This window comes from Pan troglodytes, chromosome 6 (assembly GCF_028858775.2).
Source record: "Pan troglodytes isolate AG18354 chromosome 6, NHGRI_mPanTro3-v2.0_pri, whole genome shotgun sequence".
NCBI lineage: Eukaryota > Metazoa > Chordata > Mammalia > Primates > Hominidae > Pan > Pan troglodytes.
The window spans coordinates 97,647,790-97,673,798 of NC_072404.2; the positions used below are offsets into that span (position 1 = coordinate 97,647,790).

Sequence of the window (26,009 nt, forward strand, 5' to 3'; positions counted from 1 at the left end):
AATGGAACTAAGCCTGGTGTGTGTGTGTGTGTGTGTGTGTGTGTAACCCTAGATTTTTCAACTAGTATTAAAGTACTAAATGAGAAGTGTTATGAAATTTCTTGCATGGGTTACTGGATCTCAAAAACAAATAAGTTCACTCAGTACACAAAGCAATAAGGTGAGAAAACAGGGAAAAAGAAAATATTTGCCTTTAAGCTCTGGAGAAGAGCTATCCTCTCCTTGACTGCCCCTTCGAGTCCTCAGGTCTGGGGATTTTACCTACCTCCACCAGAACAAAGCTCCCTTTAGAGTTTAGGAAACCTTGTGGCCAGACTAGAGTGGGAAGATTAAAATGGCAATTGCAATGGAAGTGAACTTAATGCAGGAACCACAGATCCTATGTTTCTACAACCTTAGAGGACGAATTGAAATCAGCATAGATAAACCTGGAGTATTGAGGACTGGGCAATCAGGAATATTTAAAATGTGAATAAGCTTCTTGTCTTTAAAAATGTTTTTAAGAAGAGTTGCAGTGGTTTCATTCACTTAGTCTATTTTGTGCATTCAAAGGGACATTTAAGAGGACAGCATGGGTGTCCCCTATTATATCGTGTTAAAAGGAGATGGCCCTGGAGTCAGACTGCCTAGATCCCAGCTCTGCCTCTTATTAGTTGTGTGAACTTAGTCAAAGTACTGAGATTTCAAAGCTCAGTTTCCTCTTCTGATAAATAAGGATAAGAAGAGAAGCTTAGAGAACTGTTATGAGGATTAAATAAGATAATGCATGTGAAATTGTTAGCATAGGCTTTACTCATGGCATTCTGCTGTAAGTATCATTAAAAGCCTTCCAAAATTCCCTTACAGCAGAAAGCAAGTAGTACTGGATCCTTTTGGCTTTTGCTAGGTAATGGCAAGAGCACTGTCTTGCTCTTCCACACTCCCCTTTTCTCAGTCCCTTTGCTCTCAATCCCTTCATCCTTCACCTCCCTCATATGGGTCCTCACCGAAACTTTAGGACTTTGCCTCGAGCTTGAGGAGAGGTAATGCATATGTTACCAGAAAGGGGGTCCAATCCAGACCCCAAGAGAGAGTTCTTGGATCTTGCACAAGAAAGAATTTGAGGTGAATCCATAAAATGAAAGCAAGTTTATTAAGACTGTAAAGGAATAAAAGGGCTATTTCATAGGCAGAGCAGTGGCATGGGCTGCCTGGCTGAGTATAGTTATAGTTATTTCTTGATTATATGCTAAACAAGGGATGGATTATTCATGAGATGTTCAGGAAAGGGGCAGATGATTCCCAGAACTGAGGGCTCTTCCTGCTTTTAGAACATATAGGGTAACTTCTGGATGTGGCCATGGAATTTGTAAACTGTCATGGTGCTAGTGGGAGTGTATTTTAGGCTGCTAATATATTATAATTAGCATATAATGAACAGCTGAGACAGCCAAATATCACTTTCATTGCCATCTTGGTTTTGGTAGGTTTTGGACGGCTTCTTTATTGCATCCTGTTTTATCAGCAAGGTCTTTGTGACCTGTACCTTGTGCTTACTCCTATCTCATCCTGTGACTAAGAACACCTGCTGTCCTGGGAATGCAGCCCAGTAGGTCTCAGTCTTATTTATTTATTTATTTATTTTGAGACAGAGTTTCACTCTTGCCACCCAGGCTGGAGTGCAATGGCGCGATCTTGGCTCATTGTAACCTCTGCTTCCTGGGTTCAAGCACTTCTCCTGCCTCAGCCTCCAGAGTAGCTGGGATTACAGGCATGCGCCACCATGCTGGCTAATTTTTTATATTTTTAGTAGAGATGGGGTTTCACCATGTTGGCCAGGCTGGTCTCAAACTCCTGACCTCAGGTGATCCACCTGCCTTGGCCTCCCAAAGTGCTGGGATTACAGGTGTGAGTCACTGCGCCCGGCCAGTCTCAGCCTTATTTTACTCAGCCTCTATTGAAGATGGAGTCACCTGGTTCAAATGCTTCTGATACATTGAGGAGTAACTTATACTCTTTTCCCAAATTCTACTGAACAAACCTTTAGAAGAGTGAAGGATTTTTCTAGAATGCAAACCTAATTCATTATAGAAAATTGAAGTAGGATCCTGTAAGGCTATCTGTGGGCTCTCGTGGGGGGTGTGGGTGTGTGTGTGTGTGTGTGTGTGTGTGTGTGTTGGAGAAGTGGTAGTGAAGATGATGGTTGTGATGATGGAGAATGAAAATTGCAACTACTGTGTGCAGTACCATGACTGCCATTACACCTTAATTTTGGAACAGAGTTCCAGAAGCTTTTATGCTCTCAGAGGTGAAATGCATAATATACATTTATCATTATCATGGCTCTTTTGTGATCCCTGAACAATAGATGAATGAAGAGCTCCTGAATGAATTTCTAATTGAAATGGCTTTTTCAGTAGGGGCTTTCCATTTGCTTCTAGCTTCCTCCAGGTTGTCAGTCCTCTGTTTATTTGTTAAGTTTTAATACTATTTTTGAAAGCAGGATAACACCCATCAGAGCTGCAGCAGTCCAGTTGTGCAAGGCATTTAATGCCCAGTCACGCAGTCTGAATCCAACCTGAAGTCTGCTTGTCAAGCCATTAGCCTTATCCCTGTGGCGTCTGCATGGAGAAGGAAAGCCTTTTTTACCTCCTAATTCTCACAAAAATCCAGCGTGGGATAGTGCAGTCCTCCCCATTTAGCCATCTGATGCTCTCCCCTCTCTGAGGGTAATACTGAAGCACACACAGCGTACTGGACTGTGCCACCCCGCTGAGCTCAAGCTTACATTGCAAGAAGCTGCAGATCTGTTAATGCACTTTCAAACCCATGCACTGCCTTCTCTTTTGCTTATCCCTGAAGGGAAGTATTTTTAGTCCCAGATGCTGGAACTACTGTGATTCAAAACCTTTTAGTAACTTTATTTGGAATGCTGATGAGTTAAAACCAGAATTAAACAAAACTAGGAAATATTTTTAAAGTAACATTTAATGAATACACATTTATAAAAGCCATCATCCCTTAACATGGGGAAAGTGTACAAAAATAATATGAAAGTGTAAAAATTTTTCTAGAATACAGGAAACATATCAGCAGTAAAGAAGTTTAGTTTAACTTTTTTTTTAAATGTAAAATAGTTTGGATCTGTTAAAAGGAATACAGTTCGCCCAAAGCACTTATTTTCATCTGTTGTAAACTCATTCTTTCTACCTTAAGTAAACTGGAGGAGTCAGCTGTGTTAATATGGTCAAATTAATTTCATAGTTTTGGGAGGAGGGAGGTTGTGGGAAGGACAGAAGGAGAACTTGGGCTTTCTTTGGTCAGCTGGTGGGGCTTGGAGCACTTGTGGTTGGGGCCAAAGGTCAGGTCTGGCAATGCAGCTATTATGCCAAAACCACCAGAGTGCTCTTTAGCTTCAGGCTTCATGAATTGCTTTTAACTACTCAGGTAGAGCATTTTTACTAGGCTATAAAAGTAGAGTTCATTTTTTTCTATAGGTCAGCATTTTACCTATGGATGGCATTTTCTATTTTCGGTGACGGACTATGAGCCAGGATAAACACATTACTCCCTTCTTTAACAAAAAGAGCATGGTTAACTCCAAAGACTTCTCTAGACCAGCCTGGATGGTACCTAAACTTTAATCAACCAATGCTCAAGTAAAAGAGCAGTATCCAGCCCCAGCACACCTAACTGTTTTGCATAACATAGGTGAGTAGTGACATTTTCCTTATCTTTTCCACTGATACTGTAGGGTCAGCACCATATACCATGACTCTACTCAGTGTCGTCCAACTTTTTGTATCCTTGCTTGGGTTTATCAAAGATAAGTTGAAGGAGCATGTGTTCTGTGTACCTTTGCAACCAGTTATAAATAAATGCAAATTGAAATAAAAAAGACAATCTACAATGGTGCAATGAAAGCAACACCCTCATCCAATGGTAATTAAATTGATAAGGTCACTTTAGAAATGGCTTGGCAACATTATCAGTGCAAAGATATTATCTGAAATGTTATTTATTTTAGTAAAAAATGGATATAGTCTACATGTTTAATAAGGAAAGAGGTTTGAAAAATGCCTATTTGATGTGATATTATGCAGCCATTAAGAAAATATATCACGTAAGGCCAGATTCATGCCTGTAATCCCAGTGCTTTGTGAGGCGGAGGCAGGCAGATCACTTGACGCCAGCAGTTCAAGACCAGCCTGACCAATGTGGCGAAACCCTGTCTCTACTAAAAGTACAAAAATTAGCTGGGCACAGTGGCACATGCCTGTAGTTCCAGCTACTCGGGAGGCTGATGAACAAGAATCACTTGAACCTGGGAGGAGGAGGTTGCAGTGAGCTGAGATCGTGCCACTGCACTCCAGCCTGAGCGACAGAGCAAGACTGTCTCAAAAAAATAAAAAAGAAAAAATAAATAAAAAGGAAAACAAAGCCTTTAGAAAAACAAAGCCTTTAAAAAAGGATGTAAAATTGAATATATAATGTAGATACAATTATTTTTAAAAAGTTTTATAGAAAAATATCCTGGATTGTTGATGTTGTTTTAATATATTTTAATCATTTTTGTATAATGTCATGTATAATATGTTATAATGAAAGTAAAAAAAAAAAAAGGTCTTAGCAGAGCGGGCAGAAAAATGCCAAACTCAGTGCCTTTTAGTTATTTTGATATGTGGGAAGATCATGCATAAGGCTCCTTTTAGCTCCTTGCTTGAGCTAGGAAGGTTAATCCCCCTGAAGGTCACCTTGGAAAGGGTACTATCAGCACAGAAAAACAGTGAGAACCATCCTAAATTTCAGCAAGGATTTGAGAAAGATCCAAATTTCACATAATGATGAATCTTCACACCTCTCTGCCCTATGACTTTCCGTAACTTTCGGTCATCTATGCATTGTTCAAACTTATACCTGCAGACTATTCATTTAATTTTACTCCTTACAATTATAATAGACTAAGACAGATATAGAAGCTACTTATTTATACTAGAAATTAATTTAATAGATGACAAATATTGAGCAATATTTGGAATATAAAATTTACAAAGCATATTATAATACCTAAATAATACTTAACCTAATATAGTGCAATTTTACAATATTTATTTAGCTTGCTGTCTAAAATTCTGGTTTCTTTGAACTTTTTGATCAAGAACTTTTATCAACCCTTCTTTGCTTATTGCACAATGCAAGTGAAATCCAAGGGGATATCCCTCCATTTTTATTCAATCTTTCCTATACCTATTCTTTATAGAGGAAGAATTACATGCCAGCTCTATAGATACGTATGTATCCAAGACATGTATACTTTTAATCAATTGTAAATTTTTCTTGTGTTATAAAAATAGTTCCTCTCAGTAAATATCTGTATTGAGAAAAGCAAAGTCAAGGGGTCATTTCACTAGAATTCATCATGGTAATATTTATGTTTGCCTTTACTTCCAAAAAACAACAAAAAAACTCATTCCCTTTTTACATTTCATGTGACCCACTTCCTCAGATATACCTAATAAAGCCTTTATCAGTGGTCACCATTGTGCTGTTTTTCCTTTCACTTAACTCAGCCCTTGAGCCAGAGAAGGAAGCTGCAATACTTCTATTGGATTTTGCAAGATATTAGGTCATGCATGTTGCCCATAACAAGGAAACTCTTTAGTGTGAAACCACAAGGCTAGTCTCAATCTCAGCCCCATGGCCTCTGGGAAAATAAGAGTCAGGGACCTGCACTGATTCTTCACTAACCTGAGATAAAATGGTGTTCTCTTCCAGTATGTCAGTCAATTTCTCAAAGACAAGCAATGTTTCCCTCAGTCACGGTGTAAGAAAAAACCTTTCCTAACTGTACCCATCATTCTTTTTTAAACATTCAAAACCATAGTTCAGAACTCCAGCTAAATTGAACTTTGTTTTAAATATCTGATTTTCCATTCAATGCTTTTTCTAGTGTTTTGAGTTCCTTTCCCAGCCCTGGCGGATCCTTGTAAGGGTGTTGTCTACACATGGCATGATTAGGACAAACTTGATCACCAGCACAGTGCAAGGAATGATAAGCCCTAACACGTAGGCTGCAGGAAGATACCATCTGAGATTTGAAGGGCTGAGGAATCTCTTCCCACCGTACACCAGGGTGTGGGCTGTACACAAGATCAGGGTCAAATAACCCAGTTTGGACTATAAACAAGAAACAAAAATATGTAAGTTAACATTATTTACATCTTAAAGTGAAACACTCTAAGCCAGTGACAGATATTTGTCAACAACCACAAACATTTGAGACCTATAATGTTTAGGACACTTTGCCAAGTACTGAAAAAAAGCACTAACCCTTCTTCAGGATGGTAAATACTTCATTAAAACAAGATTATTTCTTACAAATGACATAGTAGCTTCACCTTAACCTAGCTGGATGGAAAAGTTTCCCAGGAGTAAACTCTTCCAAGTTAGAATAAATAATGTAGCTTGTCTTGGTTCTCAAAGGTGAAACTTTTATTTATCATCTTTTCTAGAGGTCAGAGATGAATATGACACAGTATGACCTCAAGAAGCACCATCTTAGTATATGTTACTGACTAAAACCAGATCCTAGCTCATTTCTATCACAATAAAGAGCAATAGCCAATCTTGTTTCAGCCTACATTTTAAAGCTTATGGTTTATTTCTGCCTTAATACCTTGAACAAAAGTGTTAATGAGAACATGTTGACTGCATTTGGTCCCTGGGAGAAATTGCAAGACTTAAGATTCCAATAGTTCTATAAAATTCTAACCTAATTTTAAAGACTAATGCTCTTTTCTATTATACTCATAATAAGCATGCATCAGAATCATCTTGAAGGCTCATTAAATTTCTGGGCCACAGGTTCAGAGTTTCTGATTCAGTAGGCCTGGGCATGGCCTGGGGCTTTGTGTATCTAACAAGTTTCCAGGTGGTGCAGATGCTGCTGGTCCTGGTGCCATACTTTGAGGACCACTGGTCTACAAGAATGTGTAGTTACTAACTGCCTTTAAAGAGGGGTTGGTTGGTGCTTGACATGTGAAAGAAAACAATTTTCCCTCTTACAGAAGAGTATTAGTCTTCCGGTGTGATGACATCTATCAAATCTTGCTGTGAAGATTTTAAACTTTATCTCAACATCTGGTTTTCCATATCTATATGTCCATGTTGTAAGGTTAATTTCTAGATGGTGAAATTTTGTCTTGGGGTTTCTTTTCGCCTTGTACCTAGTACATCTCCACACATAAATTGTAATAGTTCTTAGTACTTTTCACCCTATAGTCTTAGCTGTAGATATGGAGGCAGTCAGGAATCTTGGCGAGTATTAAGAAATCAAATCATTATGGATTCTGCCTTTTGTACCTAGGTTCAATATTTTCTAATTTGAATTTTTAAATATGATTGCTAGGGAAGTGATGGAGCAAAATGAAAAGTTAGGAATGATCTTGAAGTTCTTACCTGGACAAATCGGAACTCTCTCCAGTTGACTGCATTGCTAACAGATGGCAAAGAAGTGATTCCCAAGAGTACAAACAGAAAAAAACCAAGTATTCCCAAAGCCACATATGAATCACTGAGCCAGGCTGAGGAGGTGCTAAATGGATTCTCCTTCTTGAGTATTGCCTAAGAAAAATTATAAGCAATTACAAAACTACATTTTTACAAACTACATTTTACAAACTGCCCACACTTTGACAGTGGGCACAAATTATTTGCTCAAAGCAAATTGTATGGCATTTCTTAAAAATTATTTTAAAATAACTTTACTGAAAAATACACTTAGAAATTACATTTTTTGGCAAAAAAAGTAATTGGTTCTGTTTGGACTTGATTCTAGGAGTTGTGTAGAAAGTTTTGATTTTCCCTGTAAATTCTAAAAGACAGTAAACACTCATTTAAAACTTCATTACCATCTGTATTTTGTTCCCCAAGCAAAACTTGATGTTCTCAAACAATTACATCAGAATTCTGTTTTTCTGCTTTATATGTGGATTACTCACACTCTCAAAGTGGGTTCTTTCATGTTTATTATGTCATAATATAATACATCAGTCTTGCACCACATGTTGAGAGGAATCAGACACTTGTAGTGTGACTCTTACCCAGGAAACTTACATGTATTTGTTGGGAAAATAATGTAGAGAAACCCATAGAAGCATCATTAATGACTAACTAATAATTTTTGAGACTGAAGTAAGATCTATTAAAACTAGCTATTTCTAAACTAGAACTGACTTATAGCACTTCCTCTGAGAATGTCTTAAAACTCCTTCAGCTGATTCTCACTGAATCTTTTGATTATGCATAAGACAATATTTGATATTTGCTCAGAATTATTTGGTTTTCTAGTTATTGAGGTCAACTTCCCCCAAGTCAAACATTAAGGGAATTATAAGCGCTCTTTTGTGAATTTGTTTGCTTTAGTGTGGCACATGTTTGGTTAGCCCTCTTACTTAAAAGATGGTTGGTTTTGACTTCCAAAAGGAAGTAACATGCCTAAGAATAGAAGCTTGAAAACACATTAGTTAACATTTGACTGCCAACCAAAGGAATTCAAGTAGGTGTCTTTAGGTTTCTTGAGCCATGAAATCTGTCAGTTTGCCAATATCTCTATGAGCCCTGGGAATACAGATCTGGACCCAAGCGAACCTGGAAAGTAAACTAGTATTATCATTTTTTTCTTTTTTTCTTTTCTTTCTTTTTTTTTTTTTTTGAGATGGAGTCTTGCTCTGTCACCCAGGCTGGAGTGCAGTGGCACGATCTCGGCTCACTGCAACCTCTGCCTCCTGGGTTCAAGCGATTCTCCTGCCTCAGCCTCCTGGGTAGCTGGGATTAGAGGTGCCTGCCACCATGCCCAGCTAATTTTTGTATTTTTAGTAGAGATGGGGTTTCACCATGTTGGCCAGGATGGTCTTGATCTCTTGACCACATGATTCACCTGCCTCGGCATCCCAAAGTGCTGGGATTATGGGAGTGAGCCACCGCCCCTGGCAAAATTTTATTCTTAATAGTTGTATGAGATCTAAACTGGATTCATTTTAAAAAACTGACATGACATTTCTAATTCTAGTTACTTTAAAAAAGAAGATGCTTAGAAGAGTGACTTTCTATAATTATGAAATGGAATATGATGTAGCAATAGTCTCTGATTTCAGGAGCAGAGGAAAATATATAAGAAGAGATTTACCTGGGTAGCAGTTAAGTTTCCCAATCTCCATCGTACATAATATCGAATAGGAATCACAAGTGTGTAGAGGACATGAAGGAAGGCAAATCCCAGAGCTACCAAGCCAAGCTGCTTTCGGCAAAGCATCCAGTGGTCAAGCCAGTCTGGGAATCGACGGTATTTTGTGCCTCGGTACAGTTGTAGAATGGCAGCAATAACACCAGGAAGGTAAACCAAAGCAAGCAGTGTAAGTGCTGTTATTGGAAAGATACGATTTGGAATGGAAATAGCCATACGAAATGTATTATCTTTCTTTTCATAAACATAAGGGTAGATTACGTCTCTTATAACACAATAGAAAAACAAGAAGACACACAGCACAGCAGACAAATAGAAGGGGAACCTCCACATTGGAAATAGTTGCAGGGGGTACTTTTCAATTTCTTTGGCTGCCATGAGTGATCCTTGATCCATTGGAGTAAGTCCAAGATTACGAACAATATCCATCACTCTTTGCTTGGCTTTGCTGTCATTTCCACACACAAACACCTAGTTTAAAAACAGTTAATTAATTCTGTATTTACTCCTTTTCCTTATTTAATAATTATTTTGAAAGGCTACAACAGCACCATGCCAAATGATGACATACAACAGTGAACCGATTTTAAAATGAGGATGTAGAATTAACATATGTAACAAGATGTTTTAAACTTGTATGTGGTGTCTTAGATAGGTAAGTACCAGGGTTTTTAGTTGATGATGGTTTTAGGCACATCACACTTATATAAGACATGGTTCTCCACACTGTGAGTAGTTTGATCTTCTGTGTTTGTGGTGCCGCATCACTTATGAATGCTTCTAATCTCAGTGTATAAATGGAACCAGTTTCATACAAGGTAATAGAAGCAGAAAAGGATATTCACCAAGTATTAGTTTCTAGTACTGACAAGAAGCCTCCAGAGGCTGACACCATGGGGTTCCATCAAACTAAAATCTGAGGGTGCAGACAGTGGGAGATATAACAGTTGACCACCTTATTTGGTCAAGCTCAAGAAAATTATTCACAGCACATATTAGCAAAATGTAATATTTAGTGGGCATTTCATCTTGGAATTATATTTTGGAATCTTTGAGGCAAGTGCACATTTAATGATTCATGTTTTAAAGATTGAGTGTAAATTTGTTTAATCTTACCTGCCGACTTGCATCCAGTGCTCCTGACTGGAGAGCCCAGGCTGAGATGGTGTTAAATGCTTTTACCACGTGGGCTCCTGGCACCAAATGAGCAAGGTACTCTGCATTAGATTCTGGATATTGATTGATTTTGAGGTTGTTGCTGATGTCTACCAATATTTTTCCATTGAGAACCTCAGTTAATTCTGTGAGAAAATCATAATGCTCTCTGTGGATTGCTATGATTATGATGTCAGACTTCTTGGCTGCTTCTGAATAGCTCAAGACTTCTGCACCACTGGGCAGTAGGGTGGTCTTCTGGGGGTTTCGACTTCCAAAAACAACAGAATAACCACACTGGAGCATTTTCAATCCCAGTGATCTTCCAAAATCACCAGTTCCAAAAATACATACAGTCTCTTGTTTTTCTGAAGAATTCATAGTAAGAGGAAGTGCATCTATACAAGTTTTCTCCATAACTGAAAAATAATAACACAAATGCCCAACAAAATATAAATGCTCTGTGCCTGGAAAATTAAAGAGAGCTATATTCACGAAGTAATGTAATTGACTTGTTGTAATCTAATTATCTTAACTATATTTACCCCCAAATTTGGAAGGAGTAAAAATTGTCATATATATTTCCCCCCAAATTTGGAAGGAGTAAAAATTGTCATATATATTTCCCCCCAAATTTGGAAGGAGTAAAAATTGTCATATATCTTTTCATATGTGTCTTATTTAACAAAATCACTGGTGAAAAGCTTCTGTTTGATAAAAGGATACAGGGCAAAATCTGACAAAAAATATGCTCCAATAAATTATAGATAAATTCACTTGTTTAGTGATACAAAAAAAAAACTAAATAAAACATTAGCAAACACAATCCAGCAGCTTGTTAATAGAAGGTATATGTTGATCAAATGGGGATTATTCTACAAATGTGAAGATTAGTTCTATAAATTCAATTTTTGAAACTTCATTAATATAACTTAAAAGATTAAAATTTAATTTTATATTAAAAGATTTAAGGAAAAAGTCTGTCATATCTGTGTATGTTAAAAGGACATCTGTTAAAATTCAACATTTATTCTTGATTCATAGTGAAAGAGAAATACATAGATATTTCCTTAACATATAAAAATTATTGATCTTAACCTAAAATTCAGCATTATGCCTAAAAACATTAGTAGAAACATTTCCAACAAAGTCAGGAACCAGACAAATACATCTGCTATGAGCACTTTAGTTATTGTTCTGAAAGCTCTAACATAACTAGATCAGAGAAAGAAATCAGAGGTACAGAAATTCAAAAGGGATTCTAGATGATCGAACTAGATCAAACTTTAAAAACTGGGAAAATCAACCAAAAAAGTATCATACATACAAAAACAATTCAACATCTAGGCTGGGAACTCGATTAAAATAAATATTCTTCATATATTAAAAAAGAAACCAGTAAGAAGATTTAATCCATGAAAGGATCCTACTTATAGCTGCAACAAAATAAAGACAATATGTAACAAGATAGCAAGATATGTGCAACATATATATGAAAAATATTTTAAATGCTGTTAAGAATCAGGAGAAGAGAACTTATATAAATGAAAATGTACAGCATGTTCTTGGATGGCAAGGCTCACACGACGTCAGTTTTCCCTAATTCTATAAATTCTGAAAAGTAGGTTAATAAATGGGATGCTAGTCATATTAAATATTAAAATTTTTATAAAGCTAAAATAATTAAATAATGTGGTACTATCAAAGAAATGGATAAAGTTCTGGCCAGGCACAGTGGCTTATGCGTGTAATCCCAGCACTTTGGGAGGCCAAGGCAGGTGGATCACTTGAGGCCAGGAGTTTGAAACCAGCCTGGCCAACATAGTGAAATCCCATCTCTACTAAAAATACAAAAATTAGCTGGGTGTGTTGACACGCGCCTGTAATCCCAGCTACTCAGGAGGCCACTGCACTCCAGCCTGGGCGACAGAGAGAGACTTTGTCTCAAAAAAAAAAAAAAAAGAAAGAAAAGAAAAAAGAAAAGTAGACAAATTTTAATGAATAAGTTTTTAAAAAATTCAGAAATGGACCCAAACACATATGATAAAAATAGCATCTCAGGTCAATGAGAAAACAGATTATTTAATAGCTAATGTTGTAATGACCCAACAGGTTTGCCTTGCCTGCTACCTAGACAGAGCTGATTTCTTCATATGAAAGAACATTTCAGCTCTTTATGAGAGTCCCGAAAGTTTTTTCCTTTATTTTAATGTCATAATCTCCAAGGTTATCAGAAACTTGCATTCAAGAGCACCTGTCAAAGTTTTATAGCTGATTATAAAACCATCTCCTAAAGAGGACCAAATCAAGACAACAATTGTCTGCAGATGACAGAAATGTTTTAGGGAAGCCACAGTCAAAGAAATTGACAAGGAAATTTGTTACCTCTGTGGCACACAAAAATTCAACATAACAATTATAATTATTACTGATAACATATACTGAGGCATATTAGAATTATAGAAATCTTATACAATTTTATAACACATACTAATAACATATTTATATGAGTATAACTCAAAGAAAGTTAAACACCATTTTATATTTGACAATGTTTCCTGCATGATTTTAATACATTAAATAAGCCTAATATATCTTTTTGAACTTCAGGATATCTAATTTTTTTTTTAAACTTATAATTTGATCTTGGAAGGTTTGTCAAATATCAAAGATTTAAAACACTGGATATCACAAAATAGAGTCCCGTGTCACCATAAGTCATTCATTTACTCAAAATGATAACTCAGGGTTGGGCATGGAGGCGCACGCCTATAGTCCCAGCTACTCTGAGGCTGAGGCATGAGAATTGCTTGAACTTGGGAGGTGGAGATTGTAGAGAGCTGAGATTGCACCACTGCACTCCAGCCTGGGCAACAGAGTGAGACTCTGTCCCCTGCCCCCAGAAAACTGCTGTGAGCAACCTTCAGGGCTCTCCATACATATAAACACACACACACACACACACACACACAAACAATGTAAGATGAACAGAAGGCCTTCAAGACACAGATTCCAGACCCAGTCTCAAACCAAGAGTAGTCCTCCAAACAAGTTCCTTAGTCTCCATCCAATTAGACACCCCCTAATGGGGCTACAGACAGACACTCTGTAATGGGGCTACAGCTACAGACACCTTGTAATGGAGCTACAGGCAGATACCTTGTGATAGGGCTACAGATAGACACCCTGGGAGGTTACTAAGAGACAGCAGCACCTCCAGAGAGGCCAATAAATCAGGAGAAGGAAGGGGCTGTTGGTAGCTGCCTGGAATACTCACCAAATCAGACACCTTGCATTGAGGCTACAGCTACAGACACCCATTGATGAGGCTACAGTTATGAGATATCTCCCTAGCATTACTTCTCCACTGCAATTGAATCCATGCACATTGGGTCAGCAGCACCCCACTGGCAGACAGTGCCAGAGTCAGCCCCTAGTCCAAGAGAACTAGGTGGCCACTTGGGTTGGCCTCCAGATCCATCACCAGAGGTGGGCTACAGAGCAGGTAACAACAAAGGCAATCCTGGTCGAGCCCCCAAATTTGTAACTGCCCAATGGATTCACCTTGCCTGCTGCCTAGACAGAGCCAATTTATCATGACAGGGGGATTGCAATGGAGAAGGAGTAATTCAGGCAGAGCTGGCTGTATGGGAGACACGAGTATTATTATTACACAAATCAGTTTCCCGGAGCACGAAGATCAGAGTTCTTAAAGATAATTTAAATTAAAATAGGAGCTCGAAAGTGGGAAGTGCTGATTGGTCAGGTTGGAGATACAATTATAGAGGGGATCGCAGAAGTGGTTAAGCCAGATTACCAATCTGGGTGGTGTCAGCTGATCCATCCAGTGCAGGGTCTGCAAAATATCTCAAGCACTGATCTTAGGTTTTATAATAGTAACGCTATCCATAGGAGCAATCTGGGGAAGGTCAGACTCTTGTAGCCAGAGGCTACATGACCCCTAAAATGTAATATCTAATCCTGTAGTTAATCTGTTAGTCCTACAAAGGCAGACTGGTCCCCAGGCAAGAAGTGGGTCTTTTTGGGAAAAGGGACATTATCAATTTTGTTTCAGAGCCAAACCATAAACTAAATTCCTTCCCAAGGTTAGTTCTGCCTACAATCAGGAATGAACAAGGACAGCTTAAAGGTTAGAAGCCAGATGGAGTCAGTTAGTTCTGATCTCTTTCACTGTCATAATTTCTTCAGTTAGAATTTTTGCAAAGGTGGTTTCAACATTGGGGCAACTCAAGAGTTACCTGAAAGAAAAAAATAAATTTATACCTTATACTCCACCCCAAGGTAAATTCAAAATAAATTAAAGATTTATTTTATTTATTTATTTTGTGAGACAGAGTTTCGTTCTCATTGCCCAGGCTGGAGTGCAATGCTGTGATCTTGGCTCACTGCAACCTCCGCCTCCCAGGTTCAAGTGATTCTCCTGCCTCAGCCTCCTGAGTAGCTGGGATTATAGGCATGTGCCACCATGCCTGGCTAATTTTGTATTTTTAGTAGAGACAGGGTTTCTCCATGTTGGTCAGGCTGGTCTCGAACTCCTGACGTCAGGTGATCCGCCCACCTCAGCCTCCCAAAGTCCTGGGATTACAGGCATGAGCCACTGTGCCCAGCTAAAGATTTATTTTTAGAAAAATGAAACTAGAACAGAACTAGAAGAAACCATGGAACATTCTTTTATAATCTTAGAGGGGAAGGTCCTCTTCCTACATCATTAAACCATTAACAAATAGTTGGACAAATGTGATTGCATAAAAATAAATAACTTCTGCAATGCAAAACCGCTAAGCAATGTCATAATGAAGATAATCAACAAACTGGAAAAAATATTTTTCAACTCATATAAATCAATGAGATAAAAACAATTACCCATTAGAAAATTGGGCAAAGAATATGAGCTGATAGTTTATCCTAAGGAAATATATAAAAGACTTCTAAACACAGTAAAATATTCTTAATATTACCCAAAACTAAAAAAAAAATGCAAGTTAAAACTAAACTGAAATACTGTTATGAACCATGTGACTGTAGAATTTAAATAAAAAACAAACGAGTTTGTATGATCTCCTGCAATAATCTAGGTTGCTTTTTATACTTTTGAAGAATATCTTTTCTTTCAGTATTGAATTTTTCTCAAAAATGTTTCTTTTCCAATATTTAGTTTAAGCTTTCAGTTAATCTTTTATTTTTTTTGGTGCATGCATGCGCGTATGCGTGTGTGTGTGTGTGTGTGTATGTGTGTGTGTTTGTGTGTGTCTATTGTTCAATGATGTATCTTCAGTGCTCAGAAAAGCACTAACTACCACAGTCTAGGAAATTTATAAATATTCGTTGAACTATATTAAAAGGATGGGATGAAGGGTCTGGAAGTACAAAAGTTTACTCTGTGTCCCAGGCACAGTGTCAGATAAATAAAAAGGAAGATGCTGAATGATTAAAGAGTAACCAATGGAGAAGAGTAAGAAAGAAGGAAAGAAGTGGAAGAGATGTTGTAAGGACATTATTTCTTTCACCCAAACGGGTTGAAAGTAAAACTCTGTGAATTTGATGCAGAATTTTCAAACCAGACTTAATCACTACTCAATTCTCCTATGGTGGATTTCATGCAGATTGCACAGTGTATGTAGAGTTTGCACCTTTTTCCTGGGGTTTCAGAAATTTGTGCTTTCCATTTTAGCCTATCAAAAACACCTATATTCTTACCTGAGCTTATCTGAAGTTGCACGCCTCCATCAAAAGCAGAGCATTTAGGCCTTTGTAGGGAGGTAGAAGTTATGGGAGAAAGGGACAAGAAATACAGGACATTCCTGCACTCCCACAGAAACTCTGAATAATCTAATTAAGTACATCTGAATCATTTTATAAACAAACTGGTGACTGATATCCTGAATGGGTGTCATCAAAGGTCGTGACCACATGTGGGGAAGTACCTGTAGATGATCAGGGACCTTTGTATAAAAGTGCAGCTGTGCCTTTGAAAATTTCTTACTAGCATCTGCACATGCAGACTAGTTTAGCTATTTACCTTCTATTGGTTGATTGCCAATCAGTTAACACCTAGTTTTATAAATCAAACCTTCAAACTGCTGAACAATGCCTTCATTATTCTGCTGTAGAACTGGTTTGTGCCACAAAAGAATGTGTGACTGCCTATCTCCTCACTTAAAAAAATTATTTTATCCTACTATTTTTATTCTCTCTTTCATACTGGATGAACATTTGCAAGCAAAATGTAGATTTGATGCAGTTGCCAGTATCCTGTAATGAGATGGATTTTGTTAACTGAAATATTCTCATTTGGATTATCTTAATCATTGCAAAGCGAGAGTGATTCCAGACTATTTTGACTATTTGGTCACTACATTCATTTATTATAATCTTTCATAAATTTTTTAATGAAGATATTGACTGCATGGTCCTATTTTTTGCTTTGCCTCTTACCAGCAATGTCACCTTGAGCAAGTTACTCAAACTCTGTGTCTCAGTTTCATCATCTGTAAAATGAGGGATTGCTAGTACCTACTTGAAAGATACTGTGAGTGAGGACAGCAAAAATCAGCTAATGACCACGAACAGGTACTGGAGACAAAAAACTCCGTATCTGAGGAATTTAGAAGTATCATGAAGGGAGCAAAGACCACCTGGTGACCATCAACTAGGCCATCAGAGGCAAAACTCCGTATCGAGGGAATTTAGAAGTATTTAAAATTCTCTAGTATCTAAATAGGCATCTGGTTCCAGGCCTCTTTCAAAAAAATTTCTAAGTAACTAAAATTTCTATACATCTCCAGAACGCTATGCTGAAACTCATTGTGCAACCCTTGCTGACACAAAGGCACCAAAATGACTATAAATGTCATCATTTATCATGACCTGTCTGGCTAATATGGTCCAAATTACCCTCAAGCTTCTGTCTTAAGGTCCATAAATGCTCCCAAGGAGAATCCACCATGGCCCACTCAGTTCTATCTTGCTAAGGCGCCCTGCTGCACTCTTCTGCAGTGTTCTTTCTTTCTACTAAAACTTTCCTTTTTCAAACCTGTTTTGTTGTTATTAAATTCTTCTTACCAACTCGCAAGTCGACCACTTTCAGATGCTAGGGCTCTCACACCTCGCCCGGCAGTGAAAATTAGATGAATTCCTGCATCTCAAAACAGTTCTTGAGACCTAATAAGTGTTTAAGAAAATGGCTATTTTAAATAGATTGGTAATCTATTAGTTATTGAATCAAGTATCTAATTAATGTAGCCTTTATATAAACTTTACAAATTAAGGGTTAATTATGCTTATATAACTATGATTATTATAAATATATAAAAAATATCTGAACTAGAGTGCAATGATTCTTAAGAATCTCCTACTTGTCCCACTTATTTCTTATAAATAAAACTCTATATAAAATGGCGTTTGAGGATCACTTGAGGTCAGGAGTTCGAGACCAGCTTGGCCAACATGGTGACACCCCGCCTCTACTAAAAATACAAAAAAAATTAGCCAGGCGTGGTGGAACACACTTGTAATTCCAGCTATTGGAGAGGCTGAAGGGGAAAGATCGCTTGAACCTGGGAGGTGGAGGCTGTAGTGAGCCGAGATCGCACTGCTGCACTCCAGCCTGGGCAACAGAGCAAGACTCCATCTCAAAAAGAAAAAAGAAAAAAAGAAAAGAAAAGAAATAGATATATGCATACTCTCAACCACAAGGGAGATCAAGTTGAGGGTGCATTTTGCATTAGGTACTATATAAAGAATGCTGCTACACCCTTTTCAGGCATCTTGAAACTCAAAATAGCTGTGTGTAAATATACGTTCGTGGAGGTTCCTTGTTCAAAGACTTAAAAAAGTTTTCTAGTCCTACTTTACTCTTATACCCAGGATAGAAATAATAAAGAAAATAATAAAAAAGGTAGTAAACAGGAAGAAGAGTTATTAAGGGAAACGTGGGTTAAAATAGTTAAAACACAACATAGGGGTTTCCTCTCCTTCCTTCAGTCTCATGGGCTCTCCACAAACCTCAGTTATGTAACAGGAAATACAACAGAAATATTTCTGGGTTTGGAAAATCTGCAGGACTGGTTTTGCCTCTTATGGAATCATTTTCCAGAGATGACAGCCAAGATGGTAAAGTGATCTCACAAGGGTGTTTACATAGATTAGGAATTAGCAATCAGTGACGCAGATACAAAGGTGGCAAAGATGACAATGAAGGCCATGGTAGCAGCTGACTCTGAGAAACCGTGTGTGTGCGCGCGCGCGCGCGTGTGTGTGTGTGTATGTGAGTGTGTGTGTCATATGAGGGACCAAGTGTGGGTCAGGAGGAGTCCTGCTTATCATCCCTCTCTTTGCAGATCTCACCCCACAGGCCTTGGAAACCTGAGGCAGTATTCTTCTGGGATGTTTCCAACTAGGCTTCCCATGAGGATGTTAGAGCCAGCCTGGCTGGTGAATTTTACTTCTCTCACCTCTCAGAGGTAAGAGGTCTGAGAGGCTCAGGCCTTTCCAGCTTTTGAGGATTCCAGCATAGTAGAAACATAAAAAAGGTCCAAAGGGAATTACAAAAATAATCTATTTTCAGTTCTTATACTTAACAAGTCAATGCTTATTAAAAAAATAAATCAATCAAACTTTTGTTTGATATAATTATAGATTCCAAGGAAGTTGTAAAGATAGTACAGGAGGTCCCTGTGCATCTTTCACCCAGTTTCCTCCAGTTTTATGCCACTAGAGTACAATATCCAAACCAGGACATTGACATTGGAGCCATATGCATGTATATTTCCATGTCATTTTATCTCATGTGTATGCTCATGTACCCATCACTTCAATCAGGTTAGAGACTAGACCATCCCTCATGCTGCCCTCTGAACTACCAACCCTAACCCGTGGAGGTCATTAATCTGTTCTTTATCACTACAATTTGGTCATTTTGAGAATGAATAAAATCACACAGTAATGCAAGCCTTTTGAGACTAGCATTTTTTCACTCAGCATAACATACTTAAGATCCATCAATAATTCTTCCATTTTATTGCCGAGTGGTATTCTACAGTATAGATATACTAAAGTTTAACTCTTCATCTAAGGTAGGACATTTTGGTTGTTTCCAGTTTTGGCTATTACAAATAAAGCTTCTATGAGTATTCACCTACAGGTTTTTGTGTGAAAATAAGTTTTCATTTCTCTGCGATAAAGACCCCGGGATACAAATTCTGGGTCATATGGTGTTTGTTTAGCATTCTAAGACTTGGCTATACTGACTTCGAATGTGTACTAATTTACCCCTTACCAGGTATTTATGAGTCATGATTTTTTATTTTAGCCATTCTGATATTTCATTGTGGTTTAAATTTGCATTTGTCTAATGGTTAATTATGTTGCATATCTTTTAATGTGTTTATTTGCTCTCTGTGTGTCCTCTTTGGTGAGAAGTCTCTTCATGTATTTTGCTTATTTTCTAATTGGACTGTTTGGGTTTATTTACTGTTGAGTTTGACAATCTTTATATATTCTACACATGAGTCTTTTGTCAGATATGTGATTTGCAAGCATTTTCTGCCAGCCTATAGCTTGTTTTTTTCATGTCTTAACACATCCGAAGTCATAAAACATTTTTTAATTTGATGATGTCCAATTTATTTAATTTTTTTTCTTTCATGGATTGCGCTTTCAGTATCTTACCCAAAAACTCTTCACAAAGCCCTAGGTCCTGAATGTTTTCTTCCAAAAGTTTTACTTATAAGTCTATGATCCATTTTAAGTAATTTTCATACATAGTGTAAGGTTTAGGACAAGGTTTATTTTTTGATCTATGAATACATAACTACTCTTCTACCATTTGTTGAAAAGACTATCCTTAGTTTTTGCTGAATTGCTTTCACATTTTTGTCAAACATCAGTTATACATAGAGGCGTGGGTCTATTTCTGCATTCTCTATTCTGTTCCACTGATCTATGTGTCTATCCCTCTGCCAATACCAACAATGTTGATGGCTGTAGCTTTATAATAAGTCTTAAAATTGGGTACAGTGATTCTTCCCACTATGTTTTTTTGAAAACTATTATAGCTACTCTAGTTCCTTTTCAGTCCTATAAATTTTAGAATAATCTTGTCATAAATTTTAACAAATGTACTTTAAATGCTTAAATTAAAAAAAATGCTTAAAAATATTCCAAAACTTCAATGCAAAGCAGTTCATGTTTTAGGAGAAAAATATAGATGACTGTGCTAAAAAATTAATTCATACAAAAGCATAATAGCAGTGTGTAGATACAGGTTAAGCATCCCTAACCCAAAAATATAAAATCAGAAATGCTCTAAAATCCAAAACTTTCAGACATGATACCACCATTGGATAATTCCACAGCTGACTTTATGTGACTGGTTGCAGTCAAAAGCAGTCAAAACTCTGTTTTATGCACAAACCTATTAAACGGTTTGTATAAAATTACCTTTAGGTTATGTGTATAAGGTGTATATGAAACATAAATTTTGTCTTTAGACTTGGGTCTCATTCTCAAGATATCTCATTATGTATATGCAAGTATCTTAAAATGAAAAAAAAAAATCTGAAATCCAAAACATTTCTGGTCCCAAGCATTTCGGTTGTGGGATACTCAACCTGTATCTAATAAATGGGCACAAGTTTAAAGTTATATGATGGACTATATGCATAGATCTCATTTAAATAATAAGTAAAAATCAATTTTGAAGGTCTTTGTGTGTAAGCAGCCTGGGGCCAAATGGTCCCTTTGTCCCTCCCATTCCCTGGAATAGATCCTGTTTCTCATTTCTTTTAGTAATAAGAACAAAGATCAGCAACCTAACCATATCTCTTCTAAATGGTGGTAATTTCTTTTCTTACACTTAGAAAATGGGCCAATTGTTTCCCCCTGAAATTTCATAAAGATAAAAATATATAAATACCTATGCATATAATGCCATTTGTAGAAAAAGAAAAGGCAAGAAAATCTTCCCCTTTCTTTGGTACAGATAGGCCTGGAAGGGAAAATTAGCCTCCATGAATCCCTCTGATTTCTTTTATTTTTAAAAAACACACAAAGTATACAAATGAAGATAGATTTCTTTATGCAAAGACTCAACCATTGTTTATGCACACCATTAGGAGTCTAACTTGTTTCTTAGCTCACCTAATTTTACAAAAATATACAGATTTAAAATGTAAAAAAGTTTTATATGAAAATTTTGGAGGTAATCATTATAAAAACAAGTGTAAAGACAACAGTCTTTCATCAGTTTCAATCATCACAACATAATTTTTAGTAACAGAGAATAGTATGCTGGGATCCGTCATTAGATAAGTAGGCATAGAAGAACCTATCTACAAAGATTGGTTTGGAAGGGTTCAGAAAGAGAGAGGACATGGTGGTGGTACAGACAGACAGATGTTTTCCTAGCACCCTTTCCTGTCTTTAATCATTGAAGCAACTTCTTAGTTGCTTATGAAAATACAAATACCTCTGCAAAGGTCTACACTAAGGCTTATGAAAATGCAAATACCTCTGCAAAGGGTTACACTAGAAACCAGTGGTTCTCAACCCTGGTGCACATGAGAATCAGGTAGAGAGCCTGAAGGCCCAGACTATTGGAGAGTCTGAATCAACTGGTCTAGGGTAGAGCCTGGGCACTTTTTTAAGCTCCCCCAGGTGATTCAAATGTACAGCCAAGCTTGAGAACCATTGCCTTAAAGCTTTTATCAGCTTTTATGTTAGCTTTCACTTAATGGCCTGCTACTGCGGTTCTTCTTCCTGGTAACACATTAGAATCAGCTGAGGAGCCGTTAAAATGCTAGGGAACCACCTCCTGAGATTCTGAATCAATTGATCTGAGGTAGAGGCCAGGCATCGATATTTTAAAAGCCAAACTAAAACAAACTTAAGCGATTCTGAAGAGCACCCGTTTTGGAGAACCACTGGAGGTGGAAAAAGGTAAAGTTATCTTTTTCTTTTCCTTTTTATTTTGGAGAGGTGTGGTAGGGAGAGGAAAGATAAGAGGAAGAACAGGATGTTAAGGTTGTAAGGAGCTGCAGAAACTTCACCTTCCTTACAATTTTTTCCTCTAAGTCTTCTTTGGCTGAGAAGCTAGAATTCCTCTCTTTTTGAGAACCGGAGGCAAAATGAGTATGTTTTGAGTGTGCAGGCCTCGGAAAAGAGAGAGTTCAAGGTATGCTAGATTCAAGACTTGTCAAACTGTAGGTAAGGTTTGTTCCATAACTCTCTCAAGGAAACCTTAAAGAGTTGTCTTCCAAGAGCCATGAAATTATAATTTGATCAGATCTACTTATACATCTACTCGGTACCCCTAATAGCAACTATCACATAGTACAGCATAATGTGATAACGTGTTACTAATTAGTTGGGTGAAGCCATTAATAAAATCATTCTGCCTCTTTCTCTTTTTGAGAATTCAGCTTTGAATTCTGAAATAATCATTCATCCAAACATCTGAATTCCTCAGACATTATCCCCTCTGGACACATACAACCACTAGTGTAGCACACAAATCAGAGATCTGGCTTGGCACCTTCCAGAGAGTTGGAATGCAAATAACACCTTCAAACTGTTTAAGATGTGACAGGATTTTTTATTTTAATTTAACAGCTGTAAATAGGAGGGTTTTTTTTAAGTCCTTCCTTCTGTTTTATTATTCTTTCTGAATTTCAACCCAAAAGCCCTTGATGACTTGAAAACATATTTGTAATGAGCCAAAATCCATCAATCAAATGTTTCCTTTCATCACAAGGCAAAAGGGCAGGAGGGGGTTCTGCAACTATATCAGTCTTCTTGTGATTCACAGCATTTGTTTTAATATATCCCAGGGACAATTAGAAAGCAAAAAATATTAAAAAAAATAAAAACCTTCCATGAAAACACAAATCTATCCAATTTATTCACTGAGCTATTTCTGTATTTAGTGAGATCAAGGCTCCCTAGGGATAACAAACATTCACATTCAAGTACATATTCTTTTATTGGCAGGTATGTATTACTGTAGCAAAATCAGTAGACCTTGGTTTAAAAAGATCACTGATTACAGTTTATTAAAAAAAAGAATGCCCATAATAAATGGCTTTTTCTAACATTTTTTGGACAGTTCAATCTTTAAGCCATATATAAGTCATTTGAAAATATAAATGTATATTTTAAAATTTAGCTTTGTAGTTAGAAGTAGTGCTGTTTGCAAGGGCAATTTCTTCCTGGTGATATTTATGTATAATTTTCAAATTCTTTCTTTTAATATACACATTAACACCTTCCTTCATCAGATATTTATTGATCACCTATTGTGTACCACATGCTATTCTATAGGTTGAGGGTAAAGAGGTGAAGAATACAGATCTCATATAGAGTTTGGAAATGTTATCTCCTTACAAAGTGCTAAGCCTGATCTCTGAATTTGTGTGCTTCAAAAACAGTGTGTGTGTACATTATTATAAGAAAGTTGGACAACACACACATAAAAATAAGATGATTTCAGATGGTAGTAAGTGTTCACAAGAATTCAGAGCAGAGTGATGGAATAGAAAATGTTGGGAGGAGACAGAGAGGGAGACTAGTTTTGAGAACTGTTTAGCATAAATCTCTCCAAGGAGGTGCCAGTCAAGTGAGGGTTGCCAGATTTAGCAAATAAAAATACATAATGCCGATTAAACTCAAATGTCAGATAAACAATGAATACTTTTTTAGTGTAAGTATATCCCCTGCAATATTTGGGACACATTTGTACTAAAAACACAAATGTGTTTTAATATGAAATTCAAGTTTGAGTGGGCATCATGTATTTTATCTGGCAACCTTAAATCAAGCTGAGACCTGACAGGCAAGAAGGAGTTTGCAGGTGAGTTTTCCAGGCAGGGGGGAAAGTGAGTGCATATGTATGAACTAACTGTGGTAGCAAAGGGCAACCCTTACAAAAATACAGCTGCTCCTCAATTTATGATGGGGTTACATCCCAATAAGCTCATAATAAGTTGAAAACATTGTGACAGAAATGCAATTTATACACCTAAACTGCCCACATTTTAGCTTGGCCAAGTCTACCTTAAATATGTTCAGAATACTTAATTAGCTTACAGTTGGGCAAAATCATCTAACATGAAGCCTATTTTATAAGAAAGTGTTGATTATCTCATGTAATTTATTGAATACTGTATTGAAAGTGAAAAACAGAATGTTTGCTTGGGTACTCAAAGTATGGTTTCTCCTGAGTGCATACTGCTATCGTGCCATTGTCAAGTAAAAAAATCTTAAGTTGAACCATTAACTTACATAAGTTGGGGACAATCTGCACTCCATTTAAAATAGCCTAATTTGCAACTAGATTAGTAAAGAAGCTATTACTGACGTTTAAAGATAATTTAATACCTGGGTCATATGAAATGAAAGATTATGAAATGCTTTTATATATTTGTAGCTCTTTTTAACTGAGTGAGAATTGGAGAATGTGGTCAGAGGAACAGGGTCCACTGGAAAGAAACTTCAAGCTTGTGTATTAGTATCCCTTTTTAATTGAATGTCAACCAGAACTAAGATAAACTCTTCTGATATTAAAATATAATTTGATTAGAAATTTAAATTCTAATTACATCAAACTGGTTCTTGTAAACACACACACACACACACACACACACACACACACACACACACCTTTTACTCCAGGGGGAGAGGAACTTGAGTTAAAGAGAGCAAAAGCTTGTCCAAACTAATTTTCAGAACCTACATCTAATTTCTTAGACATGTGCACTTCTCATAAGTTCATATTGCTGCCCATTCTCTTACTATCAGTTTAAATAAAAATTAGAGCAATCCTGTAGCATGATAAATCATCAACTTGTGATTTCCAAAATAAGTTCTAGTAACTACTTAAGTTACTAATTGCTATAGATTAATATAAATATATCATTTAAAGCTCTTTTTCTACATAAAGAAACGACTTCAGGTTGGTTGCTAAAAAACTGATTATTTCAATTGTTTTGTGAGAAAATGTTTTGTATCCCATAGCAACTGAATTTGCTGATTAGTTTTTATGCTAGACAATAGAATGGCACACAAAAACACAGTAATCTTAACTTGCACAGTTTCATCAAGTCACAAGAGCATAACTAAAGGCAATCTTTACATTAATGTTCTATAGAGATGTATCCTACATGAATTGCTAACAACTAGCTATGAACTAACTATGTCATATGCGGCAACTAAAGTGATTGTTAGTAATATTTTACTAACAGTCTATAAATTATGAGGAAAGTGAGGTAATAGAGATCTATGTTAACTATTTTAATTGTATTTTAGGATAAACTTATTTATCTTAAATTTAGGTTCTTTGTCGAAATTCTAGTTCAATTAAAAATCTCATTAATACATGTTGCCACATTTCGATCTCAGCAGTATCTGTCAAGATAAATTAAGATTGTTTTATAATTCTCTGGCCAAGAATTTCATCAGGTAGGTTCATTATCTGCTGTCCAAGCTGGTTAGTTTACCTGATTAAAGCCCAGGACTCATGACAACAAGGTCAGGGATTCAGTCATGTCTCTGGGTTAATTTACCTTGACTTCCATTTACATTTTAAATCCTGAACAACTTCTTACAAATCTGTGGG

The 26,009-nt window shown here is 36.8% G+C and overlaps 1 protein-coding gene across 2 annotated transcripts in view; it reads right to left on the minus strand.

Annotated features, from left to right (window-relative positions):
• Window positions 1-2,949: 2,949 nt before the first annotated feature.
• Window positions 2,950-26,009, minus strand: part of STEAP4 (STEAP4 metalloreductase) — a 30,700-nt gene continuing 7,640 nt past the window's right edge. The window contains exons 2-6 of one of the 2 annotated variants that reach the window (XM_016957701.4): window positions 17,462-17,560; window positions 10,340-10,797; window positions 9,167-9,694; window positions 7,438-7,602; window positions 2,950-6,156 (exon numbers count right to left, since the gene is read on the minus strand). In XM_016957701.4, the coding sequence (XP_016813190.1) occupies window positions 5,926-6,156; window positions 7,438-7,602; window positions 9,167-9,694; window positions 10,340-10,795 (1,380 nt within the window). In that variant the 5' untranslated portion in view covers window positions 10,796-10,797; window positions 17,462-17,560 and the 3' untranslated portion in view covers window positions 2,950-5,925. The remainder of the gene's footprint in view (window positions 6,157-7,437; window positions 7,603-9,166; window positions 9,695-10,339; window positions 10,798-17,461; window positions 17,561-26,009) is intronic. The other variant, XM_016957700.4, reaches the window with a different exon arrangement.